Source organism: Kryptolebias marmoratus, linkage group LG10 (assembly GCF_001649575.2).
Source record: "Kryptolebias marmoratus isolate JLee-2015 linkage group LG10, ASM164957v2, whole genome shotgun sequence".
Classification (NCBI taxonomy): domain Eukaryota; kingdom Metazoa; phylum Chordata; class Actinopteri; order Cyprinodontiformes; family Rivulidae; genus Kryptolebias; species Kryptolebias marmoratus.
Genome location: NC_051439.1, coordinates 12801591 through 12824420, shown reverse-complemented (window position 1 = coordinate 12824420; position 22830 = coordinate 12801591). Strand labels below are relative to the sequence as shown.

Below are 22830 nucleotides of genomic sequence, written 5' to 3'. Positions count from 1 at the left end.
ACAGCAGACGTGCATATTTCCCCTCCGCTCTGCCGAGCAACAGCTATGGAAGGTAAAAAAAAAGACCTCCTTAAGGGCACAGTTAATATAAACTCTACTACCAACTTTTCACAACTCAAACAAACGCTGTCTCTGCCAGGACCAGCTCGGGCCAAAAGTGGTGGGTCTGTAGCCGGCTGGTACCCGCTGACCTTTGCCCTCTCATTAGTGGGACGTGGAGTGGTGGAGTACCTTGCTCTCCAGGTCATGTTACATGTGGCTTGCAGTCTGCTGCGCCGCATTAAATGTCAGCTTTGAATTCATCTGAAAGATCAGAGGTCAGTGTTTTTAATAAGGCCAGAGTTCTGGGGGAGTTCCCTCTCTTTTACAGCGCAGTCAAGGGTGTTTCGAATTGTGGACAAAATGATCCACTTATTCCTAGGGATGTCCTGGTTTTAACGCTCAGAGAATACAGTCAAATTTAGACTTTTTTCTTTTAACTCGATGGAGTAAATCTAATGAAAAACATGCAGTAGTTTTGCTTCTCTTCTATCTAATTCGTGGACACAATGCACAAAAGGTGGAATTTGCAGTTTCCTCCGGCCCCCCCTCCCCGTGAGATCCAAAAACCATGGGCTCCTGCTGCAAATGGGATATTGTTCTGGGCTCCAACAAAGCTCTTTTCACCCTCTTCAATATTACAGGAGGAGTCACCTGATACCTAACAATCAGCTAATCCACTGCCCATGGCGACGAGGTCACCTGTGCACAGGTAACTTTATCCCGGTCGCCTGCCTCTCCCTCCCTTTAGTCTCCGGCGTTTTTCTCCTCTCTCCTTCTCTGTGCCTCAACAGTGAGCACAGACAAACAGCCTCTGTTTATTTGGGTCATCGGCTGGATCATATATAAGTTCTGTAGGCCGGAGCCACTGAGAACACGGCTCTTCAGTTAAATTCCCATCATTTCTCTGCACACGGGTTTGGTAGGGTGTATTTGGTGAAAAATTCACAAATTCACAGAGAATTCCCTGAAACTGCGAGAGGGGCCGAGGCTCTTTTTCTGCACTGCGTGAGTGACAGCACCTCAGATTCATTTGTCCAAATGCTGAGGTGGAGAGGTGGGGTGGGGGGGTTTGGCATGCATTTTAGGGGAAAAATCCTTTGGATTGGACTGAACTGTGGCAAGCTCTCAGACCCCCCACCCAAAAGGAGCTTTACTTCTGGAAATCTCATTGCTGTTTATTTGAATTACAGGGGCTGGGATGAGAAAAGGAGGCCTAATGAACTCCAGGTTGCCGGACATGTGCAAACGATCACCGCAGGTTTGCTGAAAGCTGCAGCAGGCTCGCTGGATTACAGCCCCCTCTATGCAACCCCCCCTACTCCTCCATCCTAGCAATCCGGCTACATGGGGACTTTTAAATCTTGGACGGACATGAGCTTTTTGTCTGTCATAAACTCTCACTCCTGGCAGGAGCATTTAAATTTGTTACAAAGAACCCAAATTGTCTGTTTTACATTTTTATAAATATAAACTTTTATTGCAGTACGTAGATTTAGAAAAATACATTCACGTAATTTCAGATAACAAACATACAATTCAAACTAAAAAAAAAATAACAACAAACAAAACAAACTTTTTGCTCAGAGTTTTTGGTTAATGACATTAAAGCACTGAGGAAACTTTCACTGAAAGATCCTGTCAACTAAAATCCACTGGGATGAAGACATGGGATTCACTGTTGAATGTGTAAATGTGTATTATGGTCACGTATGACATTAGGAACTTGGACTCCTGTTGTGAAAAGCGCCAGACTCGTTTGACAAATGGGCTTCAGGCTGTTTTTGTGTGACACCGAACAAATGTTCCAGCAGAGACGACGGTGCTAAATCTCTAAAGCCGTTTTCTGATCACTGGTGGAACAATTTTTACCGTTGCCCACACATTAAATGTAAAAAGGCACTCGTGTCCAAAACATTAGGATCCCACGTAAAGAGAAATAATTACAATCTCTCTGTATTAAATGTGAGTCCTTTTATGGACTTCTGAGGGGTTATTTTCTTTTTGTTGGTTTTATAGAAAAATATTTGGAGCTCAAAATGAAACTTCATCCTCACATCTATTTAATGTCCCATGTGCTGCAGCGTTAAAAACAACTTGCAGTGAATATGTGATCATCATTTATGTCTCGGCCTTGTGGCTCGATGATGAGACTTGAAACAGGAGCCGTTGCTGCCACAGTGTGCATTGTTTGGGGTGTGTCACACATGACAAACCTTTTCAACATGGAGGTTGTCTCAAACGTTGTAATGTCATCAAGGTAGTGCAAATGTCAAAACAGACCAATGAGTGTTTTTAGTAGCAGAAAGGCACATTCTTTTTTCTTCCCTTTTTCCCCCCATATTCAAGGCTCTTAATTTGTTTTATGAGATAAAAAGCACAAAAAGTAGCATTTTTGCCGTGACTTGAGGAATATTTTTGAGATTAAAGTGCTCATACTGAAGGACACTTTGCTTTCTCCCCTAAATCAGCAGGTTTGTGTGTTTTTATTTAGCGTTTCTCCGCAATCCTTCAGTAAAAGCTGTGTAACTGACAACTTTCATGGAGGCCCCTCTCTCTCCTTCCCCCTCCAGGATGACCTTTTTGGTTTGACCCAGATGACGCATTTAGTTTGAAGGAACATCCTGGTCACGTGACTCGAGGCATTCCAGCACCTGCTTCTGCAGATCAAATCCTCTCAACAGGAAGTAGCAGGTGTTGGCTATAAAAAATGCACATTTAAACGAGGCTCAAACGCATAAAGAAACTACTTGTGTTAGCTTGTAACAGTTGAAATGTTTTGTCTTTAAAAAAAAAACAAAACCACATCACAGGCTTTTTCATGATAAACTGATCGAGCCCATCTACAGGGTTCCTCTCTGACATGAGTGCATCTTTAAAGTCAAATGAAGGCAAATAATTTAAAGGAAATTATTGGCTAAAGAACACACACTCACACACACGTACACACACACGCCAAAAGAGTAAAAAGATTCATGGTATCACTGCTCAGGTGAGTGCTTCTGTGAGGGGTGAGGTTTGAGGCTAGAGGTCAGACATGTCTTCATCCATCTGTACTGTCTGTAGTTTGGCTAGCTCCTTCCCCTCCGCAGCCTCCATCTCTCCGCACATCGCCTGCACCATCTCATTCATGCTCCCCGACCCTGAGCCGTCCACCTTGGTCTCTGAAAGGTTCATGTAATTGCTGTTCAAGCTGGGCCCCATCAGGTGGGAGGAGGGGGCCCCTCGTGGCACCTCGTGGTTCCCGAGGTACTCTGTCGGCTGTAGATGGTGGGCGTTTGGGTCTGTTTGAGCCATCAGGGGCGTGCTGTTGGTTAGGGTGGTGTAGACCTCCGACTCGGGGCTGGACGAGCTGACGGCGGCGACCTCGCTGGTGGAGGTGGCACCGTGGCTGGAGGAGATCTCCTCGGAGTTCGGGTCGGCGTAGCTGATCTGACCGCTGGGATCCATGTGGAGCCCGTGGTGGTACGAGGCGTAAACCCCTCCCTCCAGAGGCTCCTTCTTGATGGGCGTCTGGCCGACGTTGTTCATGCTGTAAAGGACTGTACTGTGGTGCAGAGATGTCATGGTCAGCTTGTCTTGTTGCTGGAATGAGTCGTCACTGGAGGAGCTCACCGCCACATTATTCAGAGACATGTTACCTGGAGAGACACAACAACAGATCAATTCTCATGTCTGGCTCTAGTCTGATTGTAGCAGATCCCATTCCAACTTTATATTTCTTTTACGGCAAACTTTGGACTCAAAGTTGCTGCTACATGTTATTTTCTGCTTCTTTTTTCTCTGCTTTATGACAAATCTCAGAGCTGTTATGGCATATTTCCATGCTGATCCATTGCTGCTAAAACACTCTCTACTATTGAGATCAAGAGCACGATGATGATGAGTAATTGTGACTTCATGACCTGTTTGTACTTATCCATGACCTTCGGAAAGGGCCACCACTTCTATAAATATACACATGTATGTCTCCCTTCCCTATTTCTTCGTCTCTGTGTTATGTGTAGCATTCCCCTCTCGGGCTATGGCCCAAATGCAGATAAGCTAATGAAGCAACTGAGATGTTTTGGGTGGGAGCAGAAGAGACTTGTTGACAAACCACCAGAGATAGGTAACATGACCATTAGGTTTAAGAAGGGTAAAGGGCAATGTTGAGATATAATAATACAATGTTTGTTAGAAGATTTAACTGTAAAGAAGCCCAAAGTCTGATCTTTTTCATTAAAATTAGCAAAGATTTGATTTTAGGGTCCTAAAAACTGAGTGATAGCTCTTTATCAGAGCAAACTGAATGAAAATGTCATGAATTAAATGAGTTGTAGCGGTTACAAAACATATCCCATGTTTTACAAAAGAAAATGTGCAATTATTATCAAACATATTTATTTGCGTCATTGTGTCTAACTCTGTTACATTGAGTTTTGACACTTTTAAAATGAAGATGATTATTTGCTGAACCCACCTTGCGTGATTGCTGAGGAAGATGAGGCAGAAGAGAGCTGCAGGGGAGGAAGACCTGCATCACTGTTGAGTATTGAGTTGCCATCGTTGTCAGAGACCCCACCTGGTACCTGGACCAGACTGTAACCGCCCACCTGCAGAGCACCTGAGGGCGAGCTGAACGTGAGAACAGAGGAGCCTCCGTTGTGGGCGGCCATGGAGTGAACCCCCTCCAGCTTTACCTCCGCCCCGTTCACACAGCCGGAGTACGAGGAGTACTGCAGGGTGGACTCCTCAGCACTGCCCAGTCCTTTTTCCTGTCCAGTTTGCATCTGCACGTCTGCCCCGGAGCCCCCCAGCAGCACCCCGCCAGGCGGCCTCAGAGGGTTGAACGCCAGAGGCTGGATGCCCAAATTGAGCCCGTTGAAGAGGATGTTTCCAGGTGAGTGGAGGTAGGACGATCCACCGTTGTGAAACACAGTGGAGGAAGTGTTACTGCTAACCAGGCTTCCGTTGTAGAGGCCGCCACTGCTGGAGCCAGTGGACATCTTGATGTCCCCAATCTGCTGGATGACGACCCCTCCGTCCAGAGGTCCTGTGTGAATAGGGAGGCTTCCATGTGTTATCACTCCATCTGAAGAATTGGAGAGAGGACGAGGGGACAGCTCCTCCTGGCCTTTACTGGACTCGTCCTCTGTGCTGTGGTTGCCATCAGATTCACTAGAGAAAAAATGTCAGAAGAAGAACAGATTGTTCGTCACAAAACAAGGGTATAAAACATTATTGTTGACGCTTAAATGACTGAAAAATTGTATAATGTGTGCGTATATTTTTTATTCTATTAGTTGAATTTATTTTAACATCTTGCCTTTTAGAGCAAATATAGTCACATTTGTTGGTGAGGCTTTAGAGAACAGGCTGTTTGTGAATGTGTTACACTCCTGCCTCATAAAGAGCTGCTCTGACAACAACCAATCAACGTCAACAACCCTGTGACCATTTGGCCCAATAAATTCTGCTGTGACAAAATGCCAGCAGAACAAATGGTCCAGTGGGTGAACTTCTTCTTTTAAACGTCAGAAACAAATATTTATTTATGTTTGTTTTTTTTCCAGAATAATAGGCTCTACAAAATTACACAAACCTATAGCAGCTGTATTTTATTTTGCATCTCTTTTAAAACACTGATTAAAGCAGCTGCATGCCAAATACCTAAAACACGCAGGGACACACACACAGGCACGCCAAACCACACACTCCTCTCTTTAAATATATAGAAAAAAAAGAACTGATTATTTCAATAAATCTAAACACAGTTAAGGAATATTTTTGTGGCTACATAAACACAGTTTATATCGACGTATGTGTGTGAGTCAGAGTGTGTGTGTGTTTGAGAAAGAGACAGAGGGGTCACCTCCACCAGGTGTGCGTCATTTTTGTTCACACAGAGAGAAACATGAAAGAACAACCTTCACATCTCAGCCTGTTTGTGCTGAGGAGCATGGCATAAAGCGCCAGAGCTGATGGAAGCTCTGAGATCCTCTTTGGTCCGAGAGAAGAAGAAAAATAAAGGTGATCATGACAACGATTTATGCTCCAATCTGTGGAGAACACGTGCGTTCATGTACAGACACATGAGGAGAGCGTAAAAAAGCCTTTTAAGTCATCATTGGAGCTCTTTCATCCCCTTCTTCTTTCTGACATTTAGATTTCTAGAGTTTAGGGCATTGGGTTATTTTGCTGCCTGAAAGGTTTCCATGACTCTTTGCTCCACTTCGCTTGAAACCGGATCTGAATGGCAACAGCTTCATATTTCAAAACATTAAAAACGTGCTCCTAAGCCTTTCTTTTTTGTTTCTTAACTATACTTTAATATCTGTTCACTATTTTAGGCAGAATTTTAATGAAAAATATCACAAGGCCTGAGTGGTTGTAAATTATTATTTTTTGACACAAAATGAAGTTTTATATTTAAGTTAACCGAGTTTATTTAAATGCGTCTTTTACGCACAAGGTGTTTTTGGGTAATAAAATAATTACAGGACTGGGAGAGTGCGCAGCGTGTTCCTTTTGTTCCCCCTCACCTTTTTGATTGCGCCTCCGACGGGTTTCTGTCTCTCTGCCTTCTGTTTTTGAACCAGTTGCTGACCTGGGTCAAGGAGAGTCCTGTTATCTTGGCGAGATTTCGCTTCTCGGCTGGAGACGGGTACCTATTCTGATTATAGAGATCCTTCAGCGCGTTCCGCGACCTCTCCTTGAAACAATAAACAGTCTCCTCGCCGTCCCAGATAGTCCTGGGGAGAGGGTACTTTCTCCGGATCCGATACTTATCCACAGCGCCCAGGGGTCTCCCCCGCGCCTTCTCTGCCTCGGTGTACCGGGCCTTGTACCACAGATCTTGCAGGAAGGTGTGGTTAGTCGGATTGAAGTTGTGGTTCTCCAAAATACTGTACAGCTCCTGGTACCGAGCCTGGTGGAAAGCGACGAGAGCTTGCGCCTTCAGGATGCTTTCGTTGCCGCGGAGCAGGTCGCTCTGGGGCAGGGACCACAAGAACCTCGCCAGCCGGTCCACGTTGCCTCCCTGCTGCAGCGCCTCGCAGACGCACGCCACTTGCTCCGGGGAGAAAGCCAGAGAGGAAGCGGCGCTCACCAGCAGCTCCGTGCGCACCGCGTCAGCGCCGGGAGTCGCGCGCTCCATGGACAACTCCGCCGCGTCCAGCTCCACAAGCTTGATGCACTCCCGCGTGTCCACCTCCTTCACATTTTCCCTCTTGATGTCATTTGCTGTTGTGACCTCTCCGGCAGAAGAAGAAGACATTTTTTTTCTTTTCTTTTTGCTCAAGGCTTCCCTGGTAGAGTCACTCCTCCCAGCTCGATCAGGTTACCTCCTCGCCATGCGAACGCGATCGGATATCTGACAGCAGCTGTAAGTAGATATCTCTCTCTCCCCCTTTTCCTCCCAACGTGACTTTTACTCTGCGGGGACTGGAGCTGGAGGGAGACACGCTGGGGTCTATCTGCAGGAGAGCCACGCTATTGGCCGCCGAGGGGCCCATAAGGGAGGAGCGAGCGGGATTCATACACGAATGTTTGGTTTCCAGCCGTCACTCAAACTTCCAGTATACAGGCTTTATTCCCGTGGCTCACCTGTGCAAGGTGAGTGCTTATGGGATCGTGGGAACGAAAACTTCTATTCTCACTCGCATAGGTATGCACAAAAAGATGTGTTTTTTCCCACATCGAGGAGAACCCAGGGAGACACATTAACACTCTTTATCTCTGTCTGAAATGCAAAGTATTACAAAGTTCAAACTGATTTATTTTTGTTTATCCAACTATCTAAATGACATTATTTCTCGTTTCCACGCAGTCATTTTGATGCGCTCAGAAATGCGATATTTCTTACTGGCCTCAGTTTGTGGATGCAAAAATCTGAATGTTAATTTCACCACAGACCTCAGGCTAGTTTGTATGATTGTGCTGACTTTAAACTCGTCTCAAGCCACCCGCACATTGGATCAAGTCAGAACAAACCCATCACGATCCCAGATCTGTTCAGCTGACAGAAGCAGAAAAAAAGCTTCACATTTATATTTAATCTGAACATTCTGCGAATGAGGTGAATTGGCGTTTCTTCATCGGAACTAACAAGCAGAGGCTCCGGGTTGCAGAAATATTCGGAATTTTATTGGTGCAAACCTACCCTGGTGAGCCAAACATAACTTCCAATAAATCCAACTTGCACAGCTCATTTGAGCCGTGGTACTTCAAGTTTATTTGTTAAAGTGAAGCCCTATTTTTAAACAAGCTTAAGCTTATAAAATAGCTCGGAATCAAACGCATTTTCCTTTGCAACATTTTCTCCTAATCAGTTTGTGGTTGCTCGTTTAAGACACGATTATAAATTGTAATAATCAAATTATTTTAATTAATTTTGACTATTGAATCTCTATTTTTTGGGGCATTTAAGACCGCTATCACACAGGCCTGATAAAATTGTGATCAATTAGTATGATTTAAAAAAAAAGGTTGATTCCTAAACTAAATGTTTAAACAGAAATCTTCCCAGCTTTGTGATATGACAATAGAAATGTGTCATTTTTACTGAACATCTGAGACAATTAAAAAGAATGTGCTGAGCAAGACAGGCTCATTATTCACACACTTTTAACATTACTTTTCATTCAATATGTGCAATGTGTTATTCATATTCCAGAGGATTATTCCCCTCTAAAAATAAACACATATGATGTCAGAAATCCTGCACGGAAACAACATTTGGACGGTTTTTGGTTTTAATTGTTTTATTTCAGGCCAAGTTTAAATCATGGTGTATATCTATGAAACACATCAAATGTATATACATATAATCAAAAACATTAATATTGTAAAATTTTCTTTAAAACGCCATATAAAAAGGAACTACACGGACCTTTGCAGAGCCGCAGAACCGATCATGAAAGTAGGAACCAATGTTCTATGGAGGCGTTCCTTGTCGGACCGGTTTCAGTGTGACGCACCAGTTCGCCGCTTTGAAAGTGACGGAGGAGCTACTGCATGTTGACAGTTTTTCTGTAGTTTTGTGTTGTGTCAGAGGCAGACATGGACGACCAGGGGTGTCCGAGGTGCAAAACGACCAAATACAGGAACCCGTCGCTGAAGTTGATGGTGAACGTCTGCGGACACACGCTGTGAGTATTTAGATTTAATTTAGCTAAAACCTGAAGAAAAACGCAGCTAATTTCTACTCAAGGCAACTCTTTTCTGCTTCAAACTATACGAGAATCCTCTAAACAACACAAGACAACGTAAAAGCATGGCCTAAGAGTCATTTGGAAAGAATGAACACTCTTGCAGTATAATATGGGTGTTATCCTATTTATTAAATACTTCATAGCTGTGATAATGAAGAGCTCAACAGGACTTGTTAAACAGTGCAGTTGTCAACACTTAATGACATTGAGCAGCTGTCAGTGTTAGTTTTATTAAATTGTAGCCATCAGAGTCAGACCAAACAACAAGACAACAAAATATAACACAAAAATCAAATTTTAAACAGTAAATAGGAGTAAAGCAATACTAACATGGAACGAAAACAAGATGGCTACATAGGATCCTTAAGCAGACATATATATGTCTCTGTAGTCTGACTGGTCTGTGTGTATGTGTGTGTGTGTGTGTGTGTGTGTGTGTGTGTGTGTGTTGGAGTAAGTTTGGGTCAGCCACTGCAAAGCTCAGTAATCTTTGTTTAATTGGATCTTGAAACATCTAAAGAAACTGTCTGGTTAGTTAAAGTTCCCTCACTGGTGTGTAAATATTAAGAAGATCAGTTTTCTAAGACCGTTTAAAGCTTTGAATGAATTATTTGTGCTCCTGTTCAAACACTGCAAGGTTTGAAAACATGGTGCTTTAGTCAGATTTCAGAGAGGGTCAGTCCTTTTAAAGCTTATATTGACAAGTAGAAGCTAGATATGGATTAATCAGATGACCATTTTAGTTAGCCGACATTGGATGCTTTGAAAAATCTGCAATCAGTAGGGGGAAAAGATGCTCATTTGAGATAAGCAATTATTGTTTTAAATAAAAAATACATTTTGATCATAAATACAAAAATCTGTGATGTCATCAACTGCCCAGATGTCTGAAGATTGGTATCGGCCATAGAAAAACTCATATCTATCAACCTGTATGTTTGCATCGGGTTTTGCTAGATTTTTTTTAATATTATGCATGCAAATTATATACAAATCACAGAATAGCTTTCTAAAAAGTGCAAACCTGTCTTCATTTTACCTTCACTGCATTGTTAAGACTTGACTAATGCGCCTCTTTGTGTCAACTCGAGTTATCGTCTCTCTTCGTAAATCTTGTTCTAACTGATCACCTGCCAAATAATTTCAGCTTGTAAATCAGATTAAGACATTGAAACTTGTTCCTCCCAGAGCTTCTTGTGATAACGCCTGAAGTGTTCGGTGACACAACCGCAACAAACTGTTTTTTTTATGTGCATACATGTGACTAATATAAGGACAAATCAAGATGAAGTGATTTAATACTTTGTTTTGATGCAATGAACTGTTTTCACAGCAGCTTCAGTGAGCTATTGGTCTGGTTCTACAGGATTTTTAAACTCTATTGGAGCGATTCATTGGTAGTTTCCTGTACTGCGCTGATGAATAAACATTTAATCAGTTAATTTTGTGACATCCTTGGTAGGTCTAGTCTGGTCACCACAGTTCTTGTTGTTAATGTAACCGTATTCAGGATTTTGCTTGAACCAGGAAGTTTGAATTACAAAATGATCCTAACATGAAGTTGCAGCCTAAATGGACATTTTAAGTGTTTAATTTGCTTAAAATAATCATGAAGCTTTTGTGAAACTGTGTCCATTTCTATCACTAAAACCGCTCTGAAACAGAATGTTTCGGACACCTGTACGTCACCTCTTAGTAAAACTTGTTTGTTGTGCATTTTTCCTAAATTTGTTCTTGGCAGCTCTTCAAAAACCTGTAAAAAGGGAACATGTCCTCCAATGACTGTGGTGGCCCGACAAGCTTGACTTTTCCTAACCGTGTGTGTTTATTGACCGAACCGTGAGGAAGTGGTCGTGCTTTGTCATCAGGTCAGCGGCCTCATAGCTCTCTGCCTCTGTCTGGACACACACACAAAAAATTAAACTGATTCTGCAATGAAGCAATTTGGAGTGACGTCCCCGCTCAGGTCACCTTGGATTTGTTTGGTGCAACAGTAAATTTATGCAGCGTGTATAAACTGCTGTTCACTCTAACTGATGTTGTGTTTCTTTTCTTTGCGACTTCTCTTATTGAATACTCCAAGTCTATTCTGCAGTTTGAGAATATGTTTCAATATCACAGGTGTTGATTTTATGTTTGATATAGTCAAGAACTTTTAATAAATGAGAAGTAAAATGGGAGTCTGTGAATAGATAATATTGCCAAATTTCTGCACTATTTCAGTCATTTAAACAGCTGTAAGCCACTTGCTTCTGTATTGCAGTTCAGTGTTCTTAATAGCCTGAGCTGATGAGCTGTTAGCGGTACGTTGCTTTACCAAGCTTCTGTCTACAGCAGCACATTTTGAATCACTGTCACCAGGGGCGTTTGATAGATGTTATTTATTACCTTTGCAGGGTGACACCAAAACCATGTCCTTTGGCGTTTGATATCAGGCACATTCAGCCAAAGCAACTGTAGCACAGGCTGCAATCAAAGTGGAGTTTTGTGAAGCTTTTGTGATGCTGCAGATATTTTAGGTCTCAAAGCATCATTGCAGGTTTAGATTTTTATTGCCCGCAGATTAAAAAAAGTACATCTACTGCTGTGCATCTACAACTCTTTTACATTTAGAGTAAACTGAGTTGAAGATGGCCACGATCTTGTGTTGACCATAGTCAACACAAAAAATGGCTGTAATTCAGTAACTTGTACAGATCTTGAGGTAAGATTTGGTGTGGTAGTAGCTGAGAGTCATCCCCAGCACATAGTCAGAGCACTGCCACATCTCATATTTTTGCACAAGACTGCACATTATGTCATTTACAAGGTTAGACAAAAACAGCTGTAATGCCATCAGTTTGCATTATGAAGATGGTTTTAGTTGAAAATTTTTGCATGAAAGGCGGTGGGTGATAGGCATTTCTTCAAGGACTGCCAAGCCTTTAATTTATAAAAGTTTATGAGGACTCAGTTTTCTGTCATGAGCTGGATGACCCCCCTTGTCTACAGTCCTGTTTGCTCCTTGAGTTTTCTTGTAACGGGACAAGGCAAAGATGCAGGCTGTGTCACTAAGGGGTGTGTTGTGTTGGCGGTGGAGTCTCTTTGCTGAGCCAGGACCCTGTTTACCTTTCTTTTTAGCACCCCCTCCTCTGACCTGCTGACAGCTGCAGATGGAGAGATAGGAGCCTGGAGCTCTGAGTGGGACAGGTGAAAGAGGGAGGAGTCAGAAGCACAGTCAGCAACAACAGCCTTGGGACATAGAGATGGCAAGCTGTTAGTAGTTTAAACGTCTTTTCTGTATGCAAAGTAAATCTGCTTCGTTTTGGCAAGAAGTTTGTGTGCCCCTCTTTGATTACAAACCGTAACAAGCACTCAAACTAAAGGCTGCCACATTTCAAAAGATAAAAAAAAAACATAAAAAAGTCACTCTAAAGGTCTCCTCCTTCGATTTTAAATGTCCACCACTTGGCTCTAGAGTTACACAGGATTTGCCCTTTGGAGAGTTTGGTTGTGTGGTCCATTTATGGGGCAGGGGGCAAGCTACGCCCCACTCCTTGCCCCGTGTTGATGAATGGGCTCTTTGTGGGCCTGTGGAAACAAGCAGAATCCCTCCATCTACCTCCATATGGCGAGGCCTATAGATCTCCAGTAGCCTGAGGCCACAGCGAACATCTGCCTCTTCCCACTTGAGCAGGGGCTCTTCACACTCCGAGGCACCAACTGGACAGCACACATGTTTCTGCCATTCATCTTTCATTTTCAATATTGCTGCTTCGTTACAGCCAAGCTAAACTGACATACGATAGTGCTTTATGCCTTTGTTGTATAAGTGCAAACGCTTAGCGTCAGAATTGGCAGGTTGGGCTTGTTTGACCCATATTGGAAATGTCAAGTATAAACACACAAACCTCATGTCTCTGCAGTTTCTTCTTTAGCTGTTGTTTTGTTTCTTAGCGTCTTGCTGATGAAGTGAAATGTTTTACAGTCTGACCTGTTCTGTTTCTGGAAAACTTTAGATTTTCGAGTCAGTTTTGGAAAGAAGTGAGTCAACCTTGCCATCGGTGTCGTTTACTGATAAATCTACCTTTTCCCCCCTCAACTTTGCTCTATTTTATCGTGAATAGCGTCCGTGCTCAAAACCACATAGTGCCATTAGAAAACCAGATGTCCATTTTTTGTGAGGGTGGTCATGAGTTGGAACGTGGATTCCTGTGGAAATAAAGCTCCATGGAGACTTAATTAAAAGAGTGCACTGTGCAAACGTTTATCCAGGCTCTCCTCCCCATCAGGGGAGACAAAGGGACATTCCCTATTGTCTGTGGTGTCCAATCTTCACTGGAGTGTGACTGATGGGTAAACGTCTACCTGCATAAAGGTGTGATTGATGGCTAAACTGAGGACTGTGCCCTCAGGTACGAATGCTGACTGGTTGCCACGGAGTTTGGATGGTTTGGGAAGTAAGCGTTCTGGTTTAAACCTGGGCTGGACCTGTAATCCCCCGTCATTGTTTTAAATTGTATGTTCTTCATTAGAGATTAAATATTCATATGAGAAAGTAAAAGGCCAGATGAAAAACTCATTATGACTTTGCTGCACTGCTTTATGTACTATCTTGGTAATCTATTAAACACATTTATAGCAAATATTTTGATCAATAATGTCCTGATGTCCACAGTAATTAGGGCTTAAACTCTCCATAATGAACCTTTTTTGGTCATTTGCCTTAACAAAAATAAATAAAAGGCTAACATGTTTTTTTTAAAAAGATATCACGTGCCACCTCTCATGCTGGATATGATTTTATGTTGAGAAATTACAGAATTGTAGCTGTTTTGGTCAAACCTTGGAAATAACGTTCTGTGCAATCTTACTGTGAGATGTCGCACTCAAGAGTGTGTTTTGAATGACTCTCAGTAACTACCATATCAAATTTGAGCTCAATATCTCTTAAATTGACATAATTATGGCCACTTTTGTGTTAATTAATGTCCATTAGCTGTGGCAGCCATCTTGAATTGACTCCAAAAGGTAATCAATTGTAAGTATGCATCTAATGATTAAATCCTGAAAGTTTCACTAAAATTTGTCAAGTAGCTCAAGAGATATTTTGGCAATAATGGCAAAATTCCAAACACCGATCGTTTGGAATCTGTTAGTGCTCAGAATATGCGATGCAGATCAGTCTTCGCCACTACCACACCAAACTTTAGATCAATATCTGTAATATTGAGCGAGTTATAATAATGTTTGTGCTAGGGTTTTTTTTTTCTTTTGCCTGTGGCAGCCGCCTTGAATGGGGTTGACTCCAAAAAGTAATCAGTTGTAGATAATCAACCAGTGATTACGTCTGTAAGTTTCATTAAAATTCATCTTGTGGTTCATGAAATATTTTAGTAACAGACAAGCACGCACACGCACACACACACAAAACATTGTCATCCCCTTTTTCCATTCACAGAAGGTGATAATCAAATAATAAATTATCATGTGAACTTATTGTATTTTTTATCTAAATGGTAAAATTTAAAAAAAAATCTTATTTATAATTGATGCCACACAAATCCCTCAGTTGTCCATTTGTGTCTTTTCTAAATTATGCATCATATAGTCCATTCTTGAAGTGACCGAGTGAACTGTGATTTATGGAGCTGGGTTTTTTTTTTTTCTTGTTACGCAACGTGTTGGAATGGTTGAGGTTTGTTGAAATAACAACAAAGCAAATGTTTTTCCTCTGCATGCAGACACTCCATTGAAGGGGGTGTCGGACTAATTTCCTCTTGTCTGAGAGTGTGAGGCAGGCTAATCGACGTTCCGATCGTAATCCCAGCCATCTTCGAGCACTCAGAGGAAATATTCTTATGCACCATTATCGCCCAATGTGCTTGTTGATGTCTCAGAAAAAACACAACAATTTGCTTTACTTTGTGGAAAATTGTGTCTCAGCAGCTACACTTGGCAAGACACATACACTTGAAGTAGATTCATAAGGTGCTTAAGGTGAGTCGGCTTTGAAAAATGCTGCTTTGCTTTGCTGTAACTTTCGGTTTTGTCGTCTTGCACAGATGCGAGAACTGCGTGGAGATGCTGTTTGTGCGCGGCTCGGGCAACTGCGTGCAGTGCGACACGCCTCTCAGGAAGAGCAACTTTCGCATGCAGCTCTTCGAAGACCCAACCGTCGACAAGGAGGTGGAGATCCGCAAGAAGGTGATGAAAATGTGAGTGAGGGGGTGACGGTGAGGGTGAGGGGTGGGGTTCTGTGTGTTTATATGTCATACCATGCCTCCTCCCTCTTCTTAAGCTGCCTTTGTCTTTCTCATTACACTGTTTGTTTTGTAGACAATGAGTCTCCCCAGGGGGGGCTCAAATGGGAAGGCTCTTTCTCTGCCAGGTTTTTACTTCGCAGCCCCTCCCTGCCCTCTTTCCCTCCATCTTATCTGCCTTTTTAATAGCCCTTAATTGATATCTAATGTGTGTGTATTAGGCAGTTTGCAGAGATGGTTTTATAAAATGATTGAGTCAATGGATGCATGTTTGCTCTCATCAGGTTTTACTATTTACATCATCAGTTTTCTTGTTCCTCTGCAGTTACAACAAGAGAGAATTCGACTTCCCCAGCCTGAGAGAATATAACGATTATCTGGAGCAAGTCGAGGACATTGGTAGGCGACAAGCTTGAAACGCCTCATTTTGAAACAAGTATTGTGTTTCCTTCTTGACTTTGGGTTATTTCAAAGGCCTTATTGCCAGCTGGGATGTTGGAGAAGGAAAAACAAGTCTTAACTCAAAGCCCTCAGAGGACTTTTAGCATGGATGTATTAGGAGCTAGACATGGTGTGGCTGGTCATCTTAAATATTTGCTAATAGTTCCCTCTTTCTGAATAAAATGCGAAAAAAAATCACTAATTTTGTGTCCAGTGTGACGACAGCAGGAAATGCATAACTTTTTGTTTGATTATCTACTTAATGCCAAGTTTTCTGCTAATAGCTCTTTGGTAATCACCTTGTTGGGACTAAACCATTATTTTATTTCTAACAAACTGTGTTTACTTTGGTATTTTTATAGATTAAACCAAATAAAGGAAACTAATTGTGTCTTTGTGACAAGCTGGTAACAAGTGTCTAAAGATCCCATTTCAAATTGTTTTGTTGCCAAGTTGTCTGTTATGTATCAAATCAACCCTGGCTCATCCTTTTGGTATAGGAGCCTTTTTATGCCTGAATGATTCATTGGTCAAAATTAAGTGACTTAAAAAACCAGCAAAAATTAAACATTCCTCTAATTGCACAGAAAATGAGTGAAAAAGCAGCCAAAGTTCAAAGAAAATCTTCGAAAGACCTTGAAGAAAACCTGAAGAACTGTTGATCAAGGCTACTTTTAAAAAATACAAGAGTGTCTGGCTCTCTGGAAGGAAAGTATAAAAGAATCAAGCATGACTCAAGTCTTAAAGCTGTCCTTTTTTACAGTTTGGCAGTAGCATTACACCGCTGAACTACAATGTGCTGTAGTTCATTCCAGAGAACTGCTGTCATTTCAAAAACACTCAGTAAATCCATTATGGGCTAAGATAAATCTTTTTCTCCATAACTTTAAAGGCGTTTGACCAAGAATTAATGAAATTAGCACAAAGTTTTATGACTCCAATGACCTGCACACTAAATTAGCACCAAAAAGTCTTTCTGATCTTGTTTGGGGAGTAAAAAAAAGGAATAAAAAGTTAGATATTAGAGTTTTTTAAGTTTCTAGCCTTTAATGTAAAAATAATATCCTGATTAGAGTTTTTCAAGCATTAGATTTTTTCTGTTGTTTTAGGATAACGCTACTGCAGTGGATAAAGTAATGCCATAAAGACGGATCTGTTGAGTACAAAGCTTTTATATGTGTGTGTTTTATGTCTGCCTGCAGTGTATAACCTCACAAACAACATTGACGTGGAGAACACCAAGCTGAGGATGGAGCAGTACCAGAAAGAAAACAAAGACATCATCCAGAGAAATAAGGCCAAGCTTGTATGTACTTTAAAGCTTATTGATATTTAAGCTGAAAAATAAACATTAGCTTCTTAGTGCTCGTTTCCTCCCTACAGCAGGTCAAACTGCAGGGTCATGTGGCATCAGCAGAGGCTGTATGGATTCTGATGTTATGGATTCTTTACATTATCGTACTTTTTTTTTCTTATCATCAGACGCGTGAACAGGAGGAGCTGGAGGAGCTGTTCCTCCTGGAACAGCAGAGCAACGAGCAGCGAAGGCTGGAGGTGCTGCAGGAGGAGCAGAGGCAGCTGCAGGCCAAGAGGAAGAACAAACAGGCTCTGCTGGACGAACTGGTGAGAGAAAAAATACACATGTCCGTATGACACGTCTGGTGATGCAAAAGGATTTCACGTCATGACAGATACTGTGTCCGTTGCCCATACTTCAACACACACAGTCACCCTATAGGTTCACGGCTGTGAGATCATTAGGAGCTTATTAGCAGTCATTGTGCTGTGGGTTTACATTGTTCTCATTCTGCGATTCCAAAGCCTTTCGGCACCATTGTTTTGAGCCGAGAGCTTTGGAAGTTATTGTTCCTGCAGAGCGGTCTGCTGAAGGACCATCACAGATAGCAGGCTAAGCCATGTTTGTTTGTTTAAGGCATAGGGGCTGTTTGTTGGCAAATGAGATCAGCTCTTTCCTCCCTCGGAGGAAAACTCTCCTGAGCTCTGACATCTCTTCATCCCTGTGGCCATCCATCTCTACACTTAACATTCATTCATACGTTTTCCATACCTGCTTCATCCTGTTCAGGGTCACCTGACCCAGCTCTTACTCTCCTGCCTCCTCTCCTTTTCCAAGCTTGTGTTCTTAGACTTCAAAGTTTGGCAAAACCAAAATGTCTGACCTTGGATTTAATGGAAGTGAAGGTGATTTTTAAATGACATCCCCTGCAGTGCTACAGTTTTAACATAGCTGGCTTTAGGACAGTGGCACCTAGCCTGAAAGCACCATTTTCTGATTGTTATCTAGTTGCATCGATGAATGATTGGTTGGGGCTGCCGACTGTGTTCTCCTCTGAGCAGAACGTTCTTAATGAAGCTCTTTTTTTTTGTCCTGCATTGAATTTTCATAAAATCCTAAACTCCCCGTGTTTCTCCAGGAGCAGTCTCAGCTTCCTGCCACCGTCTTACTCGCCAAGCACAAGGTTCGTGCTGCCCAGCTGGAGACGGAGATCGAGCAGCAGAAACAGAACGTGAAGCCTACCAGTATATTTTCCACTGGAATCCAAATAGTAAGTATAAATCGGTACATTACGCCATCAGGCTGGGCTGTTATTTTCTAAACTTTTTGAAGGAGTTCTATCATAAAGCTGTTTGACATCACCACCACCTGCCTACTGCTCATTATACAAACCAGTGCTTTTCAAAAAAAAAGTCCTGCCTATTGACATTTATCTGAGTGTTATTGTGTATGAAACTATAAGAAATGTGAACCTTTCAGGGTATTTGATTAATTTTAGCTTTATTTCATGTGAAAAAATTTGATTGAGAGTACATTAAATCCTCAGACATGAGGTTCTTCATCACAACAGGTTCTTCACATTCAATGGATGTAGAGGAGGAGGCTTTGATTTGCACGAAACTGCTCCTGCTGTATGTTTTAAATTAATGAAATTAGGAACAAAAAAACAATTTTCTGCAGAAAAAAAGAATATTAAAAAACTAGATTTTAGTTTTTATTTTCTTGTCACAAAATATATTTTTTAATGTAATCATACTGTAGTTTTCATCATACTAAAAGTTATTTAATCCTTTAACAAAATGTTGCCACAAATCTTACTCAATATACGTAGCTATAGAGCTAAAAATTTATTTAAAGTAAAAATACATTGACAGTGGTTTTTTGAATAACTACCATTTTAATATTTTCAATTTTTAGTTGTGTTTAAGAGTTACTACTCATTGAAGAAAAATGACAATTATTATGGAAAATGAATCCTATGTTTCACTAGCTTTTAAAATAAAAGTAACTTTAATTATTAGTTAGATATATTAGCATATATTATAGCTATCTATCAGCTGTTCTTTATAAGACTTACTTCAAATCAAATCAAATCCAAGCTGAATTAGATGTAAATATATTAGAAGTGCAGTGCAGTTACATATAACGTAAATTTTTGCTTTTACATTTTTAGTTTTTGTTGTAGAAAATGGAGCTTTTGTCAAGTCTCTAGAATTTATGAGGAGTTTTTACATTTTTGTTATTCAACAAAATCAACAAGATGAAGTTGATAACACAGTGTTTATAACAGCCCAGACTTGAAGTCTTTCTCTCATCTGGTGCTTCTTCAGTGTGGGAACGGACCCTGACCTCTTCGGTCGTGGCATCACATTCCTCTTTATGAGCGGTGGGTCCCACAGAGAGACGGAGCATGTGGACTCAGGGCTTTAGCTTCTCTGAGTTTGCAGCTTTATGCAAACACAGAGACCTTCTTACTTGGCTGTAGTTCAGATTTTCAGTCATTTATTTTCATTTTACAGTGATGAGATCGGCTGTGTCATCATCTCCACCCCTTCCACAGCAACCCTCATGAGGCGTAGTTGTCTTCCCACAGTTCAGTGATCCGTGGGAGAGATATCTGCTCCACACTCACCTGAAGCTCAAAACTAGATTTTGACATACTCGAGTACAAATAAACTTTCTTTTTTCTTCAGAAAGAACTACTTCCAGCTAAAAATCCCAGAATCGATGTAGACTAAGCTTATAGTGCTTTGAATTTCACAACCTTGACATAAAGTGTGAAGTTAAATTGCTGATGCGGAGAGAAACACCATGATTATGTTGCTCTTGGCTTCTTTAGTGGCTGTTTTTTCCATCCTTCCTTCTTCGATTTCTCTTCATCTTCTCATTTGAGCTGCTGTTGGTGGAGCAGAGCTCTCGCCATGCATCTGCTCAGTTGGACTCAGAGACGTGAGGCAGGGGAAAGTGTTGGTTTGGATGTCTCTTCAGCTCAGAGTCCATCAGAATGACTTTTGTTTGACTTGGTGGGTTTTCAGCACAGATCAGTGGATTCCTGCAGATTGCTGGAATTCATTTATCGTATAGTTTGTGGTTTTGTGCTGCAGACAGAAGAAATTAGTGGAAACAAATCTAAACTAAATGAAGCTTAGCCACATTTTTATTTATCGCCAAAAAAATATCATTTAGTTTTAAAATGTGAAATAATTAATTGTCATTATCATCCATGAAATGGCTTTAGAAATGTAGGATTTTTGTCATTTTAAAAAGAATATATTTAAGCTACTATCAACAAAATAATCAGTTTTTATCTGGATGCTTTTGTTATTGTGCAAATTTGCAAGTGACAGAAGCAGAATTGATTGCCCCTTACCCATTCCCTCTCCCAGCTACTGCCCCCCACTTCACCTCGCAGCCTTTTGAGTCAGCTGCTTCAGCCCGGGCCAAGGTGAGCGGCCGCTGCTTTCATCACACATCGTCCCGTCTTTTAAACCTCCAGTCCACTGAACTTTAGGTTGCCAACTCTCCCTCGGCTTCCCAGTCATTTCAGACTATATTTAACGAGTGATCTTATGTTGAATGTAGTCATGATGTGTTGTGTGCCGGGAACATGAGAGGGTTATTTTCAGCCGTGCTGGCATCATTTAATGCCAGAGTGACTTTTCTTAGAACCGGTGTAGGGGAATCCAGACTAAACCCTGGTATTCCTGGCTGTGTACTAACATCACAGTCTGATGGACTGTTGAGGAAGTTGGCCAATCCTGGGGAAAAGTTGGAGTATTAGTCCAGGTGTGATGTGAGGTGGGATGGGCCTGGTCTTGCCTCAGGAATGGTCTGGAAAACGCTCACTAATCCCTCACTTTGTAGGTACTCTATTGAACTCAGAGACACACACACATCCATGTGTGGGTGCATCCACACACACATATACACAACCCCCTACCCCTCCACCCAGTCTAAGTATACATGCTTTGAAGAATAAAGTGTCTTTTATAAAAAAAATAAATAAATAATAAAAAAAAAAGATGTCCGCTGATATCAAAAGACCTGCTCTGCGTGGGAGGGACGCAACGATTCACTGTTTAAACAGGTTGCTTGTTGTTGTCTGACACAACCTCACACCCAAGCTTGATGACAGAAGTTGCTGTCATCTGCTCCTGCTTTGAGCAAAACATTGATATAAATTAGCATAGAAATGAGGTGTACTGTAAGTAGTTGTGTAACAGGTTCAGTGTTAAATGTTGGTTTTGTTTGCGTTGATAAAGTTGTTACGCTCACCCAAGAGTGTGTTCGTGCAGAGAGGGGATTGTTTTCAGCCGCGGCAGTGTCCCATTCCTGAAGGCAGATGACCGATGGGGAATCTTTCCACCTTCGAGTAGCTTTCAGCGCCATCTTAGATCAAAGTTCCCAGGTTCCAGCTCGACCGGGACCCATCCTGCTCCTCGCAGCCTGACATGAGCAGCTGACATACCTGACGATGTCCACATGGGCACCTCATGAAACAGGAGGCAAACACACACATAAACAAACTGCAGTTCACAAACACACTCAGGGTGGAAAGTTTATACCTAAACATTGATGTGTAGCTGGCTGAAATAACTTTCGGTTCTCTCTGGCTTCAGGCCATTCTACTTTTAGGCAGAGGAATTTGACTACCATAGAAAATACAACACAGTCTCTCACACACATGCTGTGAAAGTATTTGCTCACTTGGGTAAGTCCTCTACAGTGACCTCTGCTCAGTAGATGCACTTGTCAATTCAGGCCAAGCTCTGCTTTGCTTTACAGACTGGCCTAACCTGTTTTGTCTGAGAATTGTTGCTATGTACTCACTGCAGCCCCCACAGAGTTTTCCTCATGTTATCTTCATATCTCTTGTTCATACTCTTAAGTAAAAAAAAAAAAAAGGTAACAGAGACAGTCAGTTTTTATTCTAATTTGGATTTGGACACCATCCATAAACCAGAGCACAACCCTTTAACCTTTGCCTTTTGATTTGTATTGGTTTGCTGCCATGCAGGTTCTCAGCTGTGGGGTGTGGGCTTAAAATGAGGGGGTTACCTCAAGGGGGTAAAGAGAACTTTGAGCCCTGATTGGCACCAGCACATGTGGGCATTCACACCTCTGCCCCTGCCCATGTTTAGGTTGGCCTCAGCAAAACTTGCCCACATACAGGTTGGCGCAGCGGAAAAAGGACTTGTCAGCTTTAGGGGCTTTGCGCTGGGGCAGCTGCCACTGGTCAGGCAGATATATTTAAACTTGTAAGGCGCAGGGAGCCAGCAGTTTTCACACTTGCTACTTGCTGCTCAATGTACCAGTGGGCAGCTTAAAACTCTTTATCCCTAAAGCAGCGCCAGCGCCACAGCAGAAGGAAGTGATGGCGCTAGCGTAGCTCCTAACTAGGCTTATTGTTTTTATTCACTGTACAGTTCTGCCCAGTTCCCTTTCTATTGTTCTCATTATCACTTTATACAGGTGCTGGTCATAAAATTAGAATATCATGAAAAAGTAGATTGATTTCAGTAATTCCATTTAAAAAGTGAAACTTGTATATTATATTCATACATTACATACAAACTCATATATTTCAAATGTTTATTTCGTTTAATTTTGATGATTA

At 41.8% G+C, this 22830-nt stretch overlaps 2 protein-coding genes and 2 long non-coding RNA genes across 4 annotated transcripts in view; 2 read left to right on the top strand and 2 right to left on the bottom strand.

Moving 5' to 3' along the window:
- The first annotated feature begins 380 nt into the window (after nucleotides 1-380).
- Nucleotides 381-2303, top strand: LOC119617397. The gene is made up of 2 exons (XR_005233628.1): nucleotides 381-751; nucleotides 1233-2303. It is a non-coding gene; the product is annotated as an uncharacterized LOC119617397 (long non-coding RNA).
- six4a (SIX homeobox 4a) lies at nucleotides 1797-7434 on the bottom strand. The gene is made up of 3 exons (XM_017415900.3): nucleotides 6564-7434; nucleotides 4502-5199; nucleotides 1797-3680 (listed from the first exon to the last, which is right to left on the bottom strand). Exons 1-3 carry the CDS (start codon nucleotides 7295-7297, stop codon nucleotides 3064-3066), a joined length of 2049 nt encoding a protein of 682 aa, XP_017271389.1. The 5' UTR covers nucleotides 7298-7434; the 3' UTR covers nucleotides 1797-3063.
- Nucleotides 7435-9034: 1600 nt separating this feature from the next.
- mnat1 (MNAT1 component of CDK activating kinase) overlaps nucleotides 9035-22830 on the top strand; it is a 31810-nt gene continuing 18014 nt past the window's right edge. Inside the window, exons 1-6 of the mRNA XM_025006174.2 lie at nucleotides 9035-9170; nucleotides 15278-15430; nucleotides 15801-15874; nucleotides 17119-17222; nucleotides 17399-17539; nucleotides 18352-18483. Coding sequence (XP_024861942.1) covers nucleotides 9082-9170; nucleotides 15278-15430; nucleotides 15801-15874; nucleotides 17119-17222; nucleotides 17399-17539; nucleotides 18352-18483 — 693 coding nt within the window. The 5' untranslated portion in view covers nucleotides 9035-9081. The remainder of the gene's footprint in view (nucleotides 9171-15277; nucleotides 15431-15800; nucleotides 15875-17118; nucleotides 17223-17398; nucleotides 17540-18351; nucleotides 18484-22830) is intronic.
- LOC119617396 lies at nucleotides 9058-22107 on the bottom strand. Its single transcript, XR_005233627.1, has 3 exons — nucleotides 21489-22107; nucleotides 17379-17536; nucleotides 9058-12409 (listed from the first exon to the last, which is right to left on the bottom strand). It is a non-coding gene; the product is annotated as an uncharacterized LOC119617396 (long non-coding RNA).

Coding starts and splice junctions, on each gene's coding strand:
- six4a (XM_017415900.3), bottom strand. CDS start 7,297: ATGTCTTCTTCTTCTGCCGGAGAGGTCACAACAGCAAATGACATCAAG. Junction 5,200..6,563: donor TCGGAGGCGCAATCAAAAAG/GTGAGGGGGAAC, acceptor TTTTTTCTCTAG/TGAATCTGATGGCAACCACA. Junction 3,681..4,501: donor TTCCTCAGCAATCACGCAAG/GTGGGTTCAGCA, acceptor GTGTCTCTCCAG/GTAACATGTCTCTGAATAAT.